General features: G+C 41.0%; 1 protein-coding gene across 1 annotated transcript in view; it reads left to right on the top strand.

The window, feature by feature from the left end:
* The window catches only part of Dcdc1 (doublecortin domain containing 1), a 374,005-nt gene extending 359,905 nt beyond the window's left edge, over positions 1 to 14,100 (top strand). Inside the window, exons 36-37 of the mRNA XM_051183805.1 lie at positions 10,652 to 10,802; positions 13,533 to 14,100. Of these exons, the coding sequence (XP_051039762.1) occupies positions 10,652 to 10,802; positions 13,533 to 13,660 (279 nt within the window). The 3' untranslated portion in view covers positions 13,661 to 14,100. The remainder of the gene's footprint in view (positions 1 to 10,651; positions 10,803 to 13,532) is intronic.
* The last annotated feature ends 3,301 nt before the right edge of the window (positions 14,101 to 17,401 follow it).

Below are 17,401 nucleotides of genomic sequence, written 5' to 3'. Positions count from 1 at the left end.
GTTTACATAATATTCCTTTGTGTACATGTGCTCCAGAACTTGATCTACCTGCTGGCTCAGAGCTATTAAACCCCAGGATAATCCTCAGATGAGATCTGTCCAGGTCATTTATGGTGGACCTGTCTTTCTCTGTGAAGTGCCCAGCTGAGGTCAGCCTCCTCCTACCTGTGTCCTTCAGCTCATTGAGGGCTTGCTCTCTGCAACAGCCTTCCTGAGCCTTCCCCCACACAAGTGCTGTGTCAGACCAAATCGGGGCTCTCTAGCCTGAGGGTATCCCCTGCTCCCAGACCCACAAGGTAGCCAGATTTTAATAATACATTCTGTTTCAAAATAGCTCTCAGCCACTATCCTGAGTCATGTGGTGTGATAAAATTGGACTTTTCTCCACTGTTTCTCACATCCTGCAACTAGATTTAAAACTCATGAAGATGTTGGGTCTGTCCTGAGTGTGGGACTGACTGTTTTATCTGGGTTACAGCTTGGAGACAACTGCTGAGCCCTCTTCTTGCCTAAGGGGCTGTGCCATAGCAGGTGTGTTCGGCACGTACTGCCTTTACTCTTTCCCAGGACTCTCTACTTCTTTGGGAAATTTCAGAAACAGGTTGTCTCTGTTCCTTTCTTCAAAGTCTGTTTTTCCTTCTGATTCTTAATCTCTCTTTCACCAGCTCTCGTAGAAGTAAACTCTAATTTGTCATCTTACTAGACTGTCACCTCAAGTGGGTAAGGACAATGAAATACATCCAGGCTTTAACTGGTACAGAGAAGTAGGTGCTCTCGTGTTGATGGAAATTGACTATTTTAGGGAACAAGCACTTGGTTATGCATCTCATATGCAAACTTCTGTGTCTGCATTAGCTTTGCTGTCACTGTGACACAATAATGGACAGGCACATTCATGGGAGAAAGAATTTGTTTTAGCTCATGTTGGTAGTCCATCACAGCAGGGAGTTCATGGTGACAGGAGCATGGACCTGTTGTTTTCTCACTTTTCATCAGATAAGGAAGCAGAGACCAAAATTAGGGATGGCCATGATACTCAAGTGCTCTGCTTCTGCCAACAAGGCCTTGTCCCTTAAAGGTTCCACCCACTACAGCCACCAGTTGAGGAATAGGCATTAAAGTCCATGAGACTGTGGGGTGACATTTCACCCTGGAACCATAACTTACCCTAAGAACATTTCATGAACCCATGTAATGTTTGTTTGCTAGAGATATTAATCACAGACATGTTTTCAATAGAGATAAACTAGAAATCATTTTAAAGCTTATCAATCAGAAATTGGTTAAATGAATTATAGCACATAAGATGGAATATCATAACTCAATTAAAATCAACTTTAAGAGAGAATAAAAACAACTACAGTTGAGGTACACTAAATAAAATACACAAAATCTAAGGCAGGTGGAATTAGGTTCTTATACACACATACACGGGTAAATGGAAAGCAACATGGGATGACTTAACTGCCCTCAGTATCCATTTTTGATTGGTTTGTATCATGGGTTACTTTTATTTTTCTTTCTTATGTGTTTGTATGTCCTGTATTTTTTATGAGGAATGCAGATTGTTCTTGTATGATAAGTCCTTCTTGAAGAAGGACTAACAAATGTGATGAAGGTCAAGTTAGCAGAAGTTCAGTAGGACAATCAAGGGAAGGAGACTTTATCCACCTTGGATAAGGGACAACAATACAAAGGAATCCATTGCCACCTCTGGCAGAACTTGAGAAAGGGGCATCCGTCAACAACTTAGGCAGAAGACATGTTAATGAGAAGGAGAGGTGCCACACAAAGGCATGAGTGTTTGCATTGATGGGACTTACACCAAGGGATAGGATGAGGTATGACTGTCCCGAGAGACGGTGTGAGAGTGGCAGGTGTTAGTCTGGTTGGGATGTGTTGTGGTTTTCCCCTCTCAGGCTTGGACACCTGGTCCCTAGCAGTGGCACTGTTTGAGAAGGTTGTAACACCTTCAGGAGGTTGAGCCTTCTTGAAGGAAGTAGATCTGTGGGGGTGAGTCTTGAGACTTTATAGCTGGCTTGACTTCTGTTGATTGTGGTTTTTCTGAGTGTGGTTACAACATGACTAGTAGGTCCTGCTCCTGCCACCCTGCCTCCCCACTGCTTGCTGAGGGCCACTTTTATCTGTGTCCTCTCACAGCCTTCCCTTTGCGTGGGTGAGAAAGGGGCTCTGTTGTTTCTTACAAAGAAACCAGCCCAGTTAGGTCAGGCCCCTCCTTTATGTCCACAATTAACCTCCTGTATCTCTTTAGAGGTTCCCTCTTCAAACAGTTGAACTGTGAATTAGGACTTTAACCTGCATGTTTGGAGGGAGGCAGTATTGTCTGTAATGTTATCCCAGACTAAAATGAGCAGACAGCTAGTCTATGACTAAAGGGAATCAGGAAGACTGTTTGAGGAGATCAATGCAGCCTTGGCATGTACAAGCATTCTTAAGATTCATTGCTGTTTTTTCCAAAAGTTCCTCCTACCCTCTTCCTTTCCCATGTTCTGCATTATTTAATTAGGAGGCTGCATGGGAGTCTTGGTGACCTGTTAGAAATGTGTCCTCACATGCTATCTAGTTGTAAGGAAGGCCTCTGGAGAATAGACTGTGTGAAGAAGCAGGCAGAAGGAAGGGTAGAGCTCAGATGTCTCGGGGGAACTAGCTAACAACAGATTGCAGACACTGGAAGTTTCAATGGCTAGACTTTTACTGGAAGAATGGGAAACAGGCACATTACAAAGTATTTCACTCTACTTCCTTCAGTAGAATGAAACCCCCAGATGGCATTCTAGTCTCAGCTAACACAGACTCTCTCTCTCAACTGCTCTCACTACGATGGCCATTGTGGGTGATTTAACCACACCCTCTTCAAACACTGCTAGAGTACACCATCTCCAGCTGGAACTGGTTCATCAGTCATCAAAGCACCAGGCAGCTCTCCTCCCTGGGCCGGTGGCTCTTTTAAGGACCTGCACCTCTTCCTGACTTCGTTTGCCTAGGACCGTCTTCCCCAGACTGAAGCATTTGTCTCCTCCCATCTCTGTGATATGGTGGATATCACAGCATCTTAAAATCCTTACGTTTGTTCTCGGCTAAGGAATGGCCTTGAATGCTTGAGTAGAAGCATCCCAAATAAGAAACAAGTGTTTTCTCTTTAGATTAGCAAGTACCTCATGCCCCCTGGCACGCATAGTGGGTCCTTGATGTCCTTGTGGCCCAGCTTGAGGAAACACAGTCTATGAAAGCTATATTCATAAAGCAGAGCATAGATACACAACATTGGTCCTTTGCTGTGGGGTGTGTGTGTGTGTGTGTGTGTGTGTGTGTATAAGAAGCACATGAACAAACTTAGATACTCATAAAACACTGAGAATTAAGAATATCTTGAAGGCTATACCCTGACTAGATAGTTTTGAATGTTATTGTAATATTGTAGTGAAACACTTTATTTTCTCGTTTGTTTGTTTGTTTGTTTGTTTGTTTTTCAAGACAGGGTTTCTCTGTATTGTTTTGGAAACTGTCTGTCCTGGAACTGGCTCTGTAGACCAGGCTAGCCTTGAACTCACAGAGCTCTGACTGCCTCTGCCTCCCGAGTGCTGGGATTAAAGGCGTGCACCACCAACTCCTTACACTTCTAACTCATTTTTAAAGGATTTTTATAAACTCATTGACTTTGTCTCAGTGAAAACCAAGTGAAACAGGCATATATTAACTTCTGTTTTGCCTTTGCTTTTATCAGGTTACATTCATTATCTCAGTTATAAATGGGAACCGTGAACTCTGAAAAGTAGTGACATTTAAGTGGTAAGGTGATTTTTCACCTTTTTTTGTTGAGCTTTTCAAATTACATAAGTTTCTCCCACATACCAATTCATATATATTTCCAACACTGTGCTCAGCCCAAGTAGCAAGTAGATACTCAGCTATCCTCCCTTTTGTCTGCCTTGACACAGAAAACATACACAGTGATGATTAAGAAGTAAATTATATCCCATTCCTTGCCCCAAACTCAAGTGTTGAAGCTCTAAACCTCAATGTGACTATACTCAAAGATAGAACTTTCAGATGCCAATTAAAGGTAAACTAAACCATGAGGATAGGGCTCTGTTTACACAGGATTAGTGGTCTTACAAGAAAAGAAAAGAGAGTGCCAAGAAATGGCTCAGTTGGTGAAATGCTTGCAGCACAAGATGCCGACCAATGTTCCCCATGCTGGCAAAACAGACACAGGAAAATCATTGAGTTTGCTAGTCAGCCATGTAACTGAACCACAGAGCTCAAGGTAAAAGCGTGAGATTCTGTCTTAAAAAGCAAAGTGGCTGCTCCTGCCTGAGCCATACTTAATCTGAGTGGCCTGCATTGCCAACTGAGGTTATGGTGATGTCTGGTGACAAGCTGGAACAGAAGACACTGTCTGGGTCCATGGCCCTACCACAGCTGGGGTCTGTGTTGAGGTCCATGGCCTGTGATACCACCGAAAGCCATGTGGATGCCCAGAGTCTGTGCCCCCACCTGGGGGGTTGTTGGTGTCCAAGGGCCATGCTGCTCTCAGGGCGATACCAATCTGAATGGCCTGGTCTGTCACCCAGGACCATAGTGATGTCTGAGTCAGTGTTGTGGCCAAGGGTCTCTGGTCCTACAACAGCTTGGGTCTGTGTTAATGTCAGTGGCTACCAGTGATATCAATATTACCACCAGGGACCCTGGGAGTGCTGGCCATGATGCCCTTGGCATGGGAGAACTGGTCCTTTCCCTCACCGACTGCCTCAGTGGGAGAGCTGCCTCCTACCAGAACTAGTCCCAATGGCATGGGCATAGGAGAGCTGGCCCTGACCTTCAGTGGCCCTGGGATAACTGTCCCCCTCCCCACCTCACTGGCTGCCACAAGGAAGAGCTGGTCCCACCTCTCACCATGATTGTGAGAGAGCTGACCCTCAAGGTTTGGGCATGGGAAAGCTGGACCTGCCTGTTACCTGAGGTAGGCAGTCCTGTGGAGGCCCTGGCTGACCAACTCAGCTACCATCCAGGCCCATATCCAGGGCTTTGAGTTGGTACACCCCAGCACCTACCCCATCTATGACTAAAGCACATGAGCCATAGCCTCAGGATCTCCATGATTCGGAGCAACAACAGGATATCCCAGAGAAGTTTTGGGGAAGGTCCAGTATTGATGGTGTGCCAGAATCCAGTGGTATACCAGAAGCCACAGACCTTGAACCTGACCAACAATTCATTGCAATGAACATTCGCAAGTAAATCTGTTTGGTCAAAGGAGTATACTACGTGACACACTGCAACTCCCAAGGCCACTATGACACATGCATATGTATGTTATAGAGAAGTGGGAAAGACAGAGATGTGAAATGTTTTTCTTTTTCCTTTTTAAAATTTTCTTTTTGAGTGGGAGACTACAAGGGTGTAGGGTGGACATGGAAGGGCTGGAAGCTGGAAATGAGTGGAATTAGGGTCCATGATGTGAAGCTCTCAAAGAATAACAAGAAGTATGTTTGGGGTTTTTTTTGTTGTTGTTGTTGTTTGTTTGTTTTCTTTTGTTTTAAGACAAGGTGAGAAGTAAAAGATTGCATCCAATGTTTACCTGTACCTCTGGTCTCCATACATGGGCTCCTATATGCACTTACACACACACACACACACACACACACATACACTACCACCACCACCACCACCAAGATAAAAGAAAGAAAAAGCTATCTCTTTCCTTCCCTCATTTCTTCCATGCCCTCCCCCTCCTGCTCCTGCTCCTTCATCCTCCTTCTCCCATATGGGGACACAGCAAGAAAGTGGCCATCTGTAAGCCAGGAAGAGACCATGCAGGAATTGTTTTAACTAGTACCTTGACTTGGTACTCTGCAGAAATGGTCCACTGTTTAAGCCACCTCACCTCTAGTATTGGTTTGATACCCTTAGAAGTGAAGTAGTGAACATTGTTATAGAAAAATGTAGAAAAATCACACACACACACACACACACACACACACCAGCATATGAATCTATTATAGTTCCACTTCTATAATAATCAACATGAATTTCTTGATAACTTTTATTCTGTTTTCTAATATGAAAAATGAATAGTGTCATAAAGTCCATAAAAGTCAGTGGGGAAACTAAGAGCACCGATAAGGAAATGGAGTTGCCATTACTCACAGGGATGTCTATTCTTGCCACTGTGATCATAGTAAGTCCCGTGGCAAGTCAGTTTTGAAAGTTGCCCTGCTCACCTAAAAAATGGTTGTAACATTTCTTCATATAATTAACACTCTCAAAAAAAAAAAAAAACACAATATTTTTGGTATCATACTAACCTATTCAACATGTACCCAATTTTCTATCGCTTGCCATCTAGATTGTCTTAGATTTTTACTGTTGAGAGGAATAATGATATATAAATTTCTATTTATTTACTAGTTTTTGTTTGCTAACTCCAGTTCATATAAACATGTTTGAGCATTTGCACTCATATTGCTAGAGTGTCCTGTAGGGACAGTGCAAGTATCTGTGTCCCAGTCTTTATAAGTCAGCGGGAGCTCTGAGGCTAAATGCTGTGATTTAGACACACACAAGTTTGCCAGAAGAGAGACAGTAGAGGCTCATGTAGCTTCTTTGTCTTCAGTGACCTATGCAGAGACTATTGACAGGTTCTGTATCTTCATTCAGTGCATTTTATTCTGAAGAACAACATAACATCACGAGTTCTCAAGATTTCTTGTGAAATTCTGCATGGTTTTGCTATTGGATGAATTTTGAGTATTGGTGAGAAATGCCTTTTTCTGTTGTTTTCATGTGATTATCAGGCCTGTGCTGGCATGAACCCAACTTTACACTTGTCTATGATTTTTTTTTTTAACATACGAGAAGTAACCAATGATAGTTTTTTTTGTTGTTTTTAATGTTTTAGGTAATCTTTCACCATACCAAGGTAATATCAAGATTCAATGATTTTTCTTCTAAATTTTTCTGTGTGGGTTTTTTTCCCCTTTTAACAAATATGTGGATTTTTTTTCTGGTGAAATTTTTAAGTGAAAATGTCTTCTTCTTTGTTGGCTTAAGATAATTCTCTCAACTTTGTTACTGACTAACATTTGGTCCCCCTGTGGAGCTGTAATACCATGTTAGAATGCACTACACTCTTGCATAGCTCTCACCCTGCTAAGTGAGGTGCAGTACCTAACACTTTTCAAACTGTTGTCGTTTTATAAAGTGACAGTTACTCACTACTTCACTGTGCTATCATAATTTAACTTCAGGATTATTGTTTATTGAACACTGTAAACAAATTATGAAATTACTTTTCAACCCCATAAAACCATCACACAGGTGTTTTGACTATAGCTGTAAAAGACTAGTAATTTACTTCATGAAAATTGACAGCTTTTGTGATATTCACTTTTCACAGCCAGACTTGTGGCAGTCTTATGCGCATGAAATCAGATTTTTGGTCTATCCGTAATACTGTACAGTTTACATATAAGGAACTTACATTTTTAAAATAATGATTTTTATTTGGTTTTGTTTGGGGAATAAATTCTCTTCCACTGTATTTTCTGCATGTCTAATTTTAGTAAGCAGAGAAACTATTAATGCTCTAAAGTTTACTTATTTATCTATTCATTTAAATGCTCTTATCTTTATAATTGAGTTCTTTATTATTTGATTGACCAAATCTTCCTAAGAATAAAACAATAAGCATTTGTATGATGATTTTTTTCCTGCCCCTGTGAAGAGGTGACTCTTAACTCTGGAACCTACTATGAATGTCTTCTCAATTACAAAATAAGTTCTATACTAAGATTGCTCTCATTCTATGATTCTATGTTTATTAAGTGTTTTGACTGATAAAATATAAAGTCTCTATCAGTTTCCCAGACTTTCTGTTTGTAAAATAAAGGACATAGTCTGGGTTTCCTCAACATCTTTATTTCTAGTTCTTTGACTGTTTTTTTTATTATTATTTTTTATTTTACATGTCGATCCCAGTTCTCTCTCCCTTCCTCCCTCCATTCCTCCCTCTTACCCTCACTTCCCCCTCACATGCACATTGACCACCCTCCCCTCCCATCCTCCACCCCAATTCCACATGTAGGGTTATGCCATCTAGGTGGGGTCATGTAAATCTGTCAAGTCTAAGGACTTCTGTCCTGTCTCTAGGTTAAGGGAGTATCCCTCCGTGGGGGATGTGTCTGCAAGGTCCTTTGGTGCACCAGGAATACATCCTGGTTCCACTGTCTGTGGTCCCTTAGACTGCTCAGGCCTTCTAGCTGAGACCCATATTCAGAGGGAATGAGTCAGTCCCATGCTGGATTCCCAGCTATCAATCTGGGGGCCTGTTAGCTCCTCCTTGTTCAGGTAAGCTGTCTCTATGTGTTTCTGCAGCCTGGTCTTGTCCTTTCCATCTGCATCTGGGTTCTAGTTCGACTCAGTGTTTAGTTATGGGTGTTTGCTTCTGTTTCCAACAGGTACTAGATGAGGGCTCCATGATGGTGGTTAAGTTAGTTGTTGATCTCACTATCAGGAAAGGGCATTTATGGTAGCCTTTCCACAGTTCCTCAGATTGTTAGTTGGAGTCAGTCTTGTAGGTATCTGGACATTTCTTTAGGTTCATTTTTCTCTTTAATCCTATAATGGTTCCCTCTTTTATGCTCTCTCTCTCTCTCTCTCTCTCTCTCTCTCTCTCTCTCTCTCTCTCTCTCCTGTCTTCTATTGCTACCCAGACTCAATCTTCCTAGTCACACGTGCTTTCCTCTCCTCCCCTTCTCTTTGTCCTAGTTCTCTCTCCATTCACTGCCCCCCCAATTCCCATGTGCTCTGGGGGACTTGTCCCTTCCCCCTTCTGTGAGGGACCTTATATGAATCTCTTAGAATACACCTTGTATCCTAGTTCCTCTGGTGGTGTGAATTATAGGCTGGTTATCCTTTGCTCTAGGTCTTAAATCCATATATGAGCAAGTACATACCATGTTCCTCTTTTTGTGACTGGGTTACCTCATTCAGGATGGTTTCTTCAAGTGCCATCCACTTGCCTGTGAATTTCAAGATTCCATTATTTTTTTTCTGCAGAGTAGTATTCCATTGTGTAGATCTGTCAAGCACAAAACTCAAGTCCAAATGGATCAGAGACCTCAACATAAATCCTGCCACACTGAACCTCTTAGAAGAGAAAGTAGGAGGTACCCTTGAACAAATTGGTATAGGAGACTGCTTCTTGAACATAAATCCAGTAGCACAGACACTGAGATCAACAATTAATAAATGGGATCCCCTCAAACTTAGAAGCTTCTGTAAGGCAAAGGACACAGTAGACAAGACCAAACAGCAGCCCACAGACTGGGAAAAGATTTTTACCAATCCTACATCTGACAAAGGGCTGATCTCCAAAATATACAAAGAACTCAAGAAACTAGTCAACAAAACACCAAATAACCCTATTAAAAATGGGGTACAGAACTGAAGAAAGAATTCCCAATAGAGGAAATCAAAAAGCCTGAAAGACACTTAAGAAAGTGCTCAACATCCTTAGCTATCAGGGAAATGCAAATCAGAACAACTCTGTGATACCATCTTACTCCTGCCAGAATGGCTAAAATTAGAAACACCAATGACAACTTATGCTGGAGAGGATGTGGAGAAAGGGGAACACTCCTCCACTGCTGGTGGGAGTGCAAACTCGTACAGCCATTTTGGAGATCAGTATGGCAGTTCCTCAGGAAAATGGGAATTGGTTTACCATGGACCCAGCAATCCCCCTCTTAAGCATATACCCAAATGATCCACATCCATGCAACAAAGACATTTGCTCAACTATGTTCACAGCAGCATTATTTGCAATAGCAAGAACCTGGAAGCAACCCAGATGCCCCTCAACTGAAGAATAATTCTTTGATTATTAAGAAAAAAATTGAAGCTCTTTTATCATGTCTAGCCTCCTAATCCAAGGTTTGTTGTATTTAGAAATTTGTTAAACACCAAGATGTCTTCATCTGTGGAAAAATCAGGTGACAAGGAAACGTCACTAAAGACCACTGAAGTTCCCCCATGTTCAAGCACATCAATTGTCTCTCGCTGATTGCCTTTCTTCCTACTCCTCTTACCTGTGTCCATCAAGTGTAACGGCTTTAATATTTAAGTAGGGATAGAACTCTCTCAAAAGCATTGCTCTTAGAGCAGTGATTCTCAACCTGGGGGTCATGTATCAGATATTCCATATATCAGGTATCTATATCAAAATTCATAAGAGTAGTAAAACTACAGTTATAAAGTAGCAGTGAAATAATTGTATGGTGGGGAGTCACCGTAACCTGAGAAACTGTATTAAAGGGTCACAGCATTAGGAAGGTTGAGAACTACTGCTTCAGAGGATTGAGATATAGTTCCAATGGTAGAATGCTCACCTAGCATTCATGAAACCCTGAGAATACTGACACATTAATCCTGTCTAGTGGTGCACACCTGTAATTCCAGCACTCGAGAGTTAGAAGAAGAGGGATCAGAAGTTCAAGGTCATCTTCACCTACATAGTGAGTTTGAGGCCTTCATAGTTACATGAAGCCTTGTCTCATAAAAAAAAAGAGCTTTAATAACTACTGTGAGACATTTGTCATTCAAATATGGTTGTCCCTTTGTGTTTCAGTTGCTGGATAACTGCACTGCTCGTCTGAAAATGTCCCACCCAGCCAAAACCCTATACACCTCAAATGGGGAGCTTATTCAGTCATGGGTCAACATAGAGAGGGATATGACTGTCTGTGTGTCTTCAGGACATGGATTTATAACCTCAAAAGGTAAGGATAGTACCTCCTCTTTTATCACAGTCTTAAAGAGTTAAAGCATTTAGTCTTTCTTCCCTGCAGAGTCTTTGCCTGCTGAACTTTGAACATGGGATGATTTTTAATAATTACACTCCTCATGCTGTGCTACTTCATGTTATGAAAGGGAAGTTTAGATCTGTGTATGCAAGAAAACCCATTGTTAGCATGGTTTACTCTAAGGAACTCAACCAAATTTCAGTGAGCCTTGGGTCTTACTGAGGCCTAATTACAGAAATATTGATACATACATTTGAAGGTATTTCTTTAGTTATGTATGGTAAGTGAAATTACTTACCATACATAACCTCTTACTATTTGGGTTATTCAAAGCAATGCTTTATTAATGGAATTCCTCAGCTTGCAGATTTCCATTCTCTTGCAAAAGTAAGTATATGCTAGTTTTAATAAAGTCTCTAATTAATTAGTTTAATAAAGTCTCTAATTAATAAAGTCTCTAATTTCCTAATTATTTCCTTTGATAAGCAACAGAAATGGAGAGGACATATTTATGAAATGAACTTTAATCTTTTATCCTACTTATCCTGAAGAATTTAAAGCCCTTTTCTGTAGGAAGGTAGATACTAGCAAAGTATAATTTTCAGGAAATTCCAAAAGACATTGTTTTTACATAAAGGAAATTAAAAGATTAGGAAGAAAATTACCTGATATCCCTATAATAAAAATACTGCAGTTTTTATCTTCTAGAAATCACCATAATGTTATTGCTATGTAATATATAAGGTGGGTGAATGGAAAGGTTTTAAGACAGATGGGGATATACCCTCTCATTTATCCCAGAACAGACAAAAGTATAGAATTACTTATTGACAATTGGGGAGACACAGATTTATATATTGGGATATCTAGCTCTGTTGGGAGGGATGGCACAGAGCCTCCCACAGCACCGTCCTTCCTTAGGGACAAAGTTTTTGTTTTCTTCTTGTTCTATTATCTCCCTCTCCATCATTACTTGGATCTCAGCTCAAAAACCATAAAGTTATTGCCATTTGTAAATGTTGGCTAACAGCTTTCTATATTCTCAAAGTATATATATCTGGTAAGAGTAATAAATATACACAAGACTTCCTTTCCTGAGAGGAAATATTTGTGAATATATATGCTCTAGTTACTTTCCTTATTGCTTTGACCAAATGCCTGGGAATACAGCTCACCATGGCAGAGAATGCCTTGAAGCAAAAAGAGATTGCCAGTCACATTGTACCTGCAGTCAGGAAGCAGAGGGTCATGAAGGCAGCTGCTCAATCTACTTTCTTTTTTATTGGGTCCAATTCCCCAGCCCATAGGTACACGCCACATTTAAGATAGGTCTTCCTGTCTCATTTAACCTAGTCTAGAGACTCTGTCAAAAATATGCCCAGAGATGTGTCCCCTAGGAGATTCTAGACAGTGTCCCTCAATGTCAACCATCACAGTGAGCACCCTTAAATGATCACAGTCATGGAAAGTAAGAAAATGGGTGGGTACTGCAGCAAGATGTTCTGGCACAGACCCCTCCTTTTCTTACACTGCTGGGTCTTTCATATGCTCAGCATCAGCTTCCTTGTTCACTGTGACTGACCAAATAAAGCTATGTCTGCCTCAGGAAAGCTATCACAAAGGGTATCCAAGCCACAAAAGAAAATCCAGACTGCCTTCCCAGGAGCAAGTAAGATTCCCAATAAAAGTCTTTCCCAGTAAAATCTGTGAGGGGGATGGAGAACAATAGAAATTCAAGTAGTTCTCTCCCTACTATTTTGCTCTTTGCTAAGTATGGCTATAAGTCTGTGCAGCAAACATTCATTTTCAAATCTTCAATTTGATAACACATTTCTGTGAAGTCAAGCCTGACTCCTGCTCTGTGGAGGTAGGGTGTCCATGTCACCTTCATTATGGAGGGTTTAGGGTTTCTCTCAGTTGCCTGAATTCTTTCCAGTGAGTCATGTCTGTTCTAGGAAATATGGTTGGCCACAGAATCAAATTTAATTATTCCTTTGAAACTGATTTTGCCAGTTTGTTGTTTTCATGGAGTAAAAGAAACATAATTGTCTATTAGCACTCTGCATTATCCAAATACTTCAAAAATCAGGAGAAATGCTTTTGAATGTATTTATTCACTATGAAATGTTTAGCTAATTAATCATTCCACATGTGGTATTTTTCTCTGTGACCTACTAGCTAGAGAATGTGTAAGAAAATAAGAGATTCTGATTATCTCAGAACATTATAATTATTTATTTCATACATGCTAATACAAAAATCATTTAGCAGGCAGATGTATAATGTTGATTTTTTAAAAATGAATTTCATTTGGCAAAACCAACTAGAAGCTTTCAGATTGGCATGATTTTCTCACATCCTCAGCACAATTAAGAATGTTTCCTGTCATGTGCAGTAAAGCCTGAACGCGGTTCTCAATGCTTTGGTTTCCATCTTTTCAGTGGCCTTGGTCTTTTCAGCACACTCCTACATTAGCTTCCTATTCTGATGTTATGCTCTTTGGGAGGAAGACCTCTTCAGCATCCCTGACTGCATGCACATCCAAAGAATGCAGCACACAGCAAGTGTGTGCTGAAAAGACAGGATGGGAGCGAGGATTGCCAAGGGAGCTCGGATGCCCTCATCACCCTGAACTTTAATTCTATAATTTAGTTCTATAAATACACTGACCTGTCTCTGAGTATGTGTGTGCTTTTCTTTTAACAGAAAAAAAGCAACTGATGGAAATCAAAGCCAATTATGCCAGAATCCGAAGGCAGCAGGGCCCCAAAGCAACAGACATTGTGCTGTCACCCTCCATGAAGTTGCTATCTCTCATGCAGCTACACAACTGATTTCAGCAAGAGCTTCATATCTTGTGCTATGTTTTATGGATATAGCTATGTGTACATTCTCATATGCTCGTTATGGCATCATAATTCTTTGTCCCTTTTAAATTGTACACAGTCTCTTTTATTCCCTTCGCCAGCATTGAAATTTGAACCTAGTTTTTGAATATATACTTGATCAGTACACCACTGAGCTATGTTTCCAGTTTCCTCAAATGGCCTTTTAAAGATTATTAGTTTCCACATTTTATGTAAAGTAGCATTGGATACCTGAAGATTGTTCTTGGAAGGGCAACAAAACCAGACAAATAATGCAAGTAAGATAACCATCTTAGGTGAACTTTCTTCGAGAAAATAAAATCACAACTTCTAGTTATTGAAAAGCAATTCAGAAGGATCATGTTTGTTTGCTGTGTATGTATATAGATAGGGAATTGATAATAAAATGACTCTTTGACCACTGAACCCTAAACTCGACTCCACATGGCATTTTCTGGCTCCATTACTCTGATTTTTGAGTTTCTGTTGAAATCCCTCACATACCCAGTAAAATTGGTGGCTACCAAATACACAGAAACCTGTCTTTTCTTCTCCATTTATTCTTTAGTTTTTCAGGCCTCTCAGGACACAGATATCACTCATGAGAATGAAGGTGGGTAGTTACAGTAAATGATTGGTAATAAGAAGTCATAGACCATATCCCTAGTACAAAAATAAAGGAAGGATATAAACGCAGTATTTCAAAGAAAATTCATATAAGGAAGAAGGGTGTCAATGTGTATGTCTCTGGAGTCTTAATGTCATTTCTACAGGAAAGAGGAGTTTACCTGGTAATTTCTTCCTGGGAATAAGAAAGAACATTGAGAAAACAAATGGCAATGTCAGTACCAGGCCTGTGTTTGGTTCTGTTGCTCATGGGATGCTTCAAGGAACCATCCCTGCTCCCTGACTTCCTCCTTACCACTCACAGTTCTGCCACAATGTAAATGGCAGCTTGGCTAAGAGTGCACACACCGAACAGCATAGCTCAGCCAGGCTCCCACCTCAATCCTCCACTTTAAGGGATAGAAGGAAGGCATTGTATCATTTCTACTGAAGGGGACTCTTGGTTACTGCTGCAAAAGGCCTGGCATTTATTCCCAGTTTGCAAATCAGTGGGGGTGCATGAATAGATCCCTGCTGCCTAGGACACCATGGTGGTGAAATCTCATGTGTTAGATGAGCAGCAGTTCACCCTTTGGCAGATGTTTTATCTTGCGATAAAGCAAAGGTGGTCCAGGGCAGCTTTGTGCAGCACAAGAGGCAATGCTATATGATGTGCTTACTTCCTTTTCTTTCTTCTTATTTTGCTAATAAACCTGAAAGGAAACGAGAAAGGTTAGGGAACTTGTCCATGGCTGGACAGTGAACTATTGGGACTCCCAATAACTGGGTCTTTCCTTGCAATGAAATGATTTGATCACAATCCCCATAAAGAAAATAGACACTTTTTTTTTTTTACACAAAATTCTATGAAAACAAAATGCATTTCTTTAGGTGTAGAAGCACCTATCATTTACTGCCAGGGGAGATTTGCTTTGCTATGAAAACGACATCATTCACCCTAGATCAAATGTGCAAATTCCTGTGAAGTCTTCGCAGTTGCATGGGAACAGGCCCAAAGCGAAAATTGATAATATCACACAACACCCTATCAAGCACCAGGAGACATCAGGCAAAAGCCTTAAGTGAACTCCTCTATTGCCAGTAAATGGGATGTTAGATGTAATCTAACAGTCATCAACACATCACGTTTTACTAGCGAGGCAGTCACACTTACTGTGTAGATGACAGCTTGCCTAGAATATCTGCAGCATTCATAGCTCAAACTAAGACTAAAACAGTCCAGAGTTTTTCCCTAGGATTGCCTCTCTTTCCTTGCTGGAGTTTTTTAACTGCAGAATAGTTATTACACCTTAGCCAGGACCGTAAGGAATAAGGCTGTTTCAATTCAGTGACTTGTCCTAAGCTTCTAATAAGCACAGTCATTTCCTCTGGGGACATGTTTATTAAATTTGAATCAGTTTCATACATATGGTAGATTTCAGTATTCTTTTATCAACTGAAAGTCATTTATTATCAGATACTAAAGCAAAACGCTCAAGGCCATATACTTCCCCAAAAATGTATTCCCTGCTGTCTCACCACCCTTGAGGTGAACCAGAAGTCAAACACAGACACCTGCCTTGGTGATGACTTTCCGGAGAGCTGGAATTCTAACAACGTTAATAACATGCAGTATGTTTAAAAGTTTCAGATAGGTGAAGGTAAATGACTATTAATAACTAAACATTACTCACTCGAGTACTTTCCATGAGCTTTGTGGAACAGGACTCTGCAGTGCTTGAAATCACCAAGTTACTCCAGGGTAGCAACCATGAATTTCCATTGCTTACAATAACTAAATATTGTTTTATAAATCAACAAAATAAAGAGAAAACAAAAACAAAAACGGTAAATTTGTTCTCTTTTGACACAAATTCCCTTAAAGACTATGGCCATTTTGTGTTGTGACCTTTGTAACACTAACCTTCAGTGACTGCTCTAGTGTGCTGAATGTCAGAGAGACTTGTGATTCTCCAATGCAGCAGATTAGGGGGTAGCATCATTTGGGAGGATGTGATCAGAGCATACAAATCCGTGTCATTCTGGATGGTAACAAAATCAGATGCAAATGTTCTCAATTAAACGGAATCTGGACCATTGGACAGTGATACTCAGTTATGTCTGACTCCAGTTTCCTTCTGTCTCTAGCACACTTTCTTCCCTCCAAGGCTAGGTAAGCAGAAACAAAGAGCAGCAGCTTCACTCTCCACACAATAAGCTAGAATTCTGCTTATATGGCTTGGTTTGGGGCTGCGAAGCCATAAGCTGTTATAAAGCAGTATCCACACATACCAACTGATGCCGCTAAAAGCCAGTGGACCTCCAAGCAGCAGCAGATATTCAGAGTGTTCCCACTATGAAGCCACAGTATCTTTTAATTCTCCCAGCCTATAATGCAGAAGTATTATTAATAGATTATCACACTGCACTACATACACAGATAAAATATAGGCGAAGGGAAGTGCTGGTGCCCCCATGCAGCTGAATGGGAGCAGTGAAAAGGCCCGGTTATGTTCACAGGGTAAGTAAATGGTGATTCTTAATGGAATGTACTATTGTCCATGGTCCACGAAACACTGGAGTCTGAAGGGTTTCAGAAGGATACTGTGGTAGTTTGAATGCAATTAGCTCCCATAATCTCATAGGGAGTGACACTATTAGGTGGTATGGCTTTATCGGGATGGGTATGTCCTAGTTGGAGGAAATGTGTCACTGTTGGAAGCGGCTTTGAGGTTTCCTATGCACAGGGTACCACTCATCATCTCAGTCAACTTCCTGTTGCCTGGAAGATGTAGCACTCTCAGCTACTACTCCTCCAGCACCACGTCTGCCTGCATGCTGCCATGTTCCCTGCCATGATGATAATGGACTGCACCTCTGAAACTGTAAGCAAGCTGCCTCAGTTAAATCTTTTCCTTATAAGAGTTGCTGTGGTCATGGTGTCTTTTCACAGCAATAGAAACCCAACTAAGACAGATGCTGACAGCTTAGGGATAGACGACGGTCTGGTCAGGCTGCCTGGTGAGGTACTCCCTAGTTAACTGTACAGCACAGGTGCCATGTTGATTGCTGAGTTCAAAGCACAAGCACAGACGTTCATGC

The sequence above is a fragment of the Phodopus roborovskii genome, unplaced genomic scaffold, assembly GCF_943737965.1.
Source record: "Phodopus roborovskii unplaced genomic scaffold, PHOROB, whole genome shotgun sequence".
In the NCBI taxonomy this organism is placed as follows: domain Eukaryota; kingdom Metazoa; phylum Chordata; class Mammalia; order Rodentia; family Cricetidae; genus Phodopus; species Phodopus roborovskii.
The sequence above is the reverse complement of the archived record's forward strand: the minus strand, read 5'-3'. Positions and strand labels throughout refer to the sequence as shown.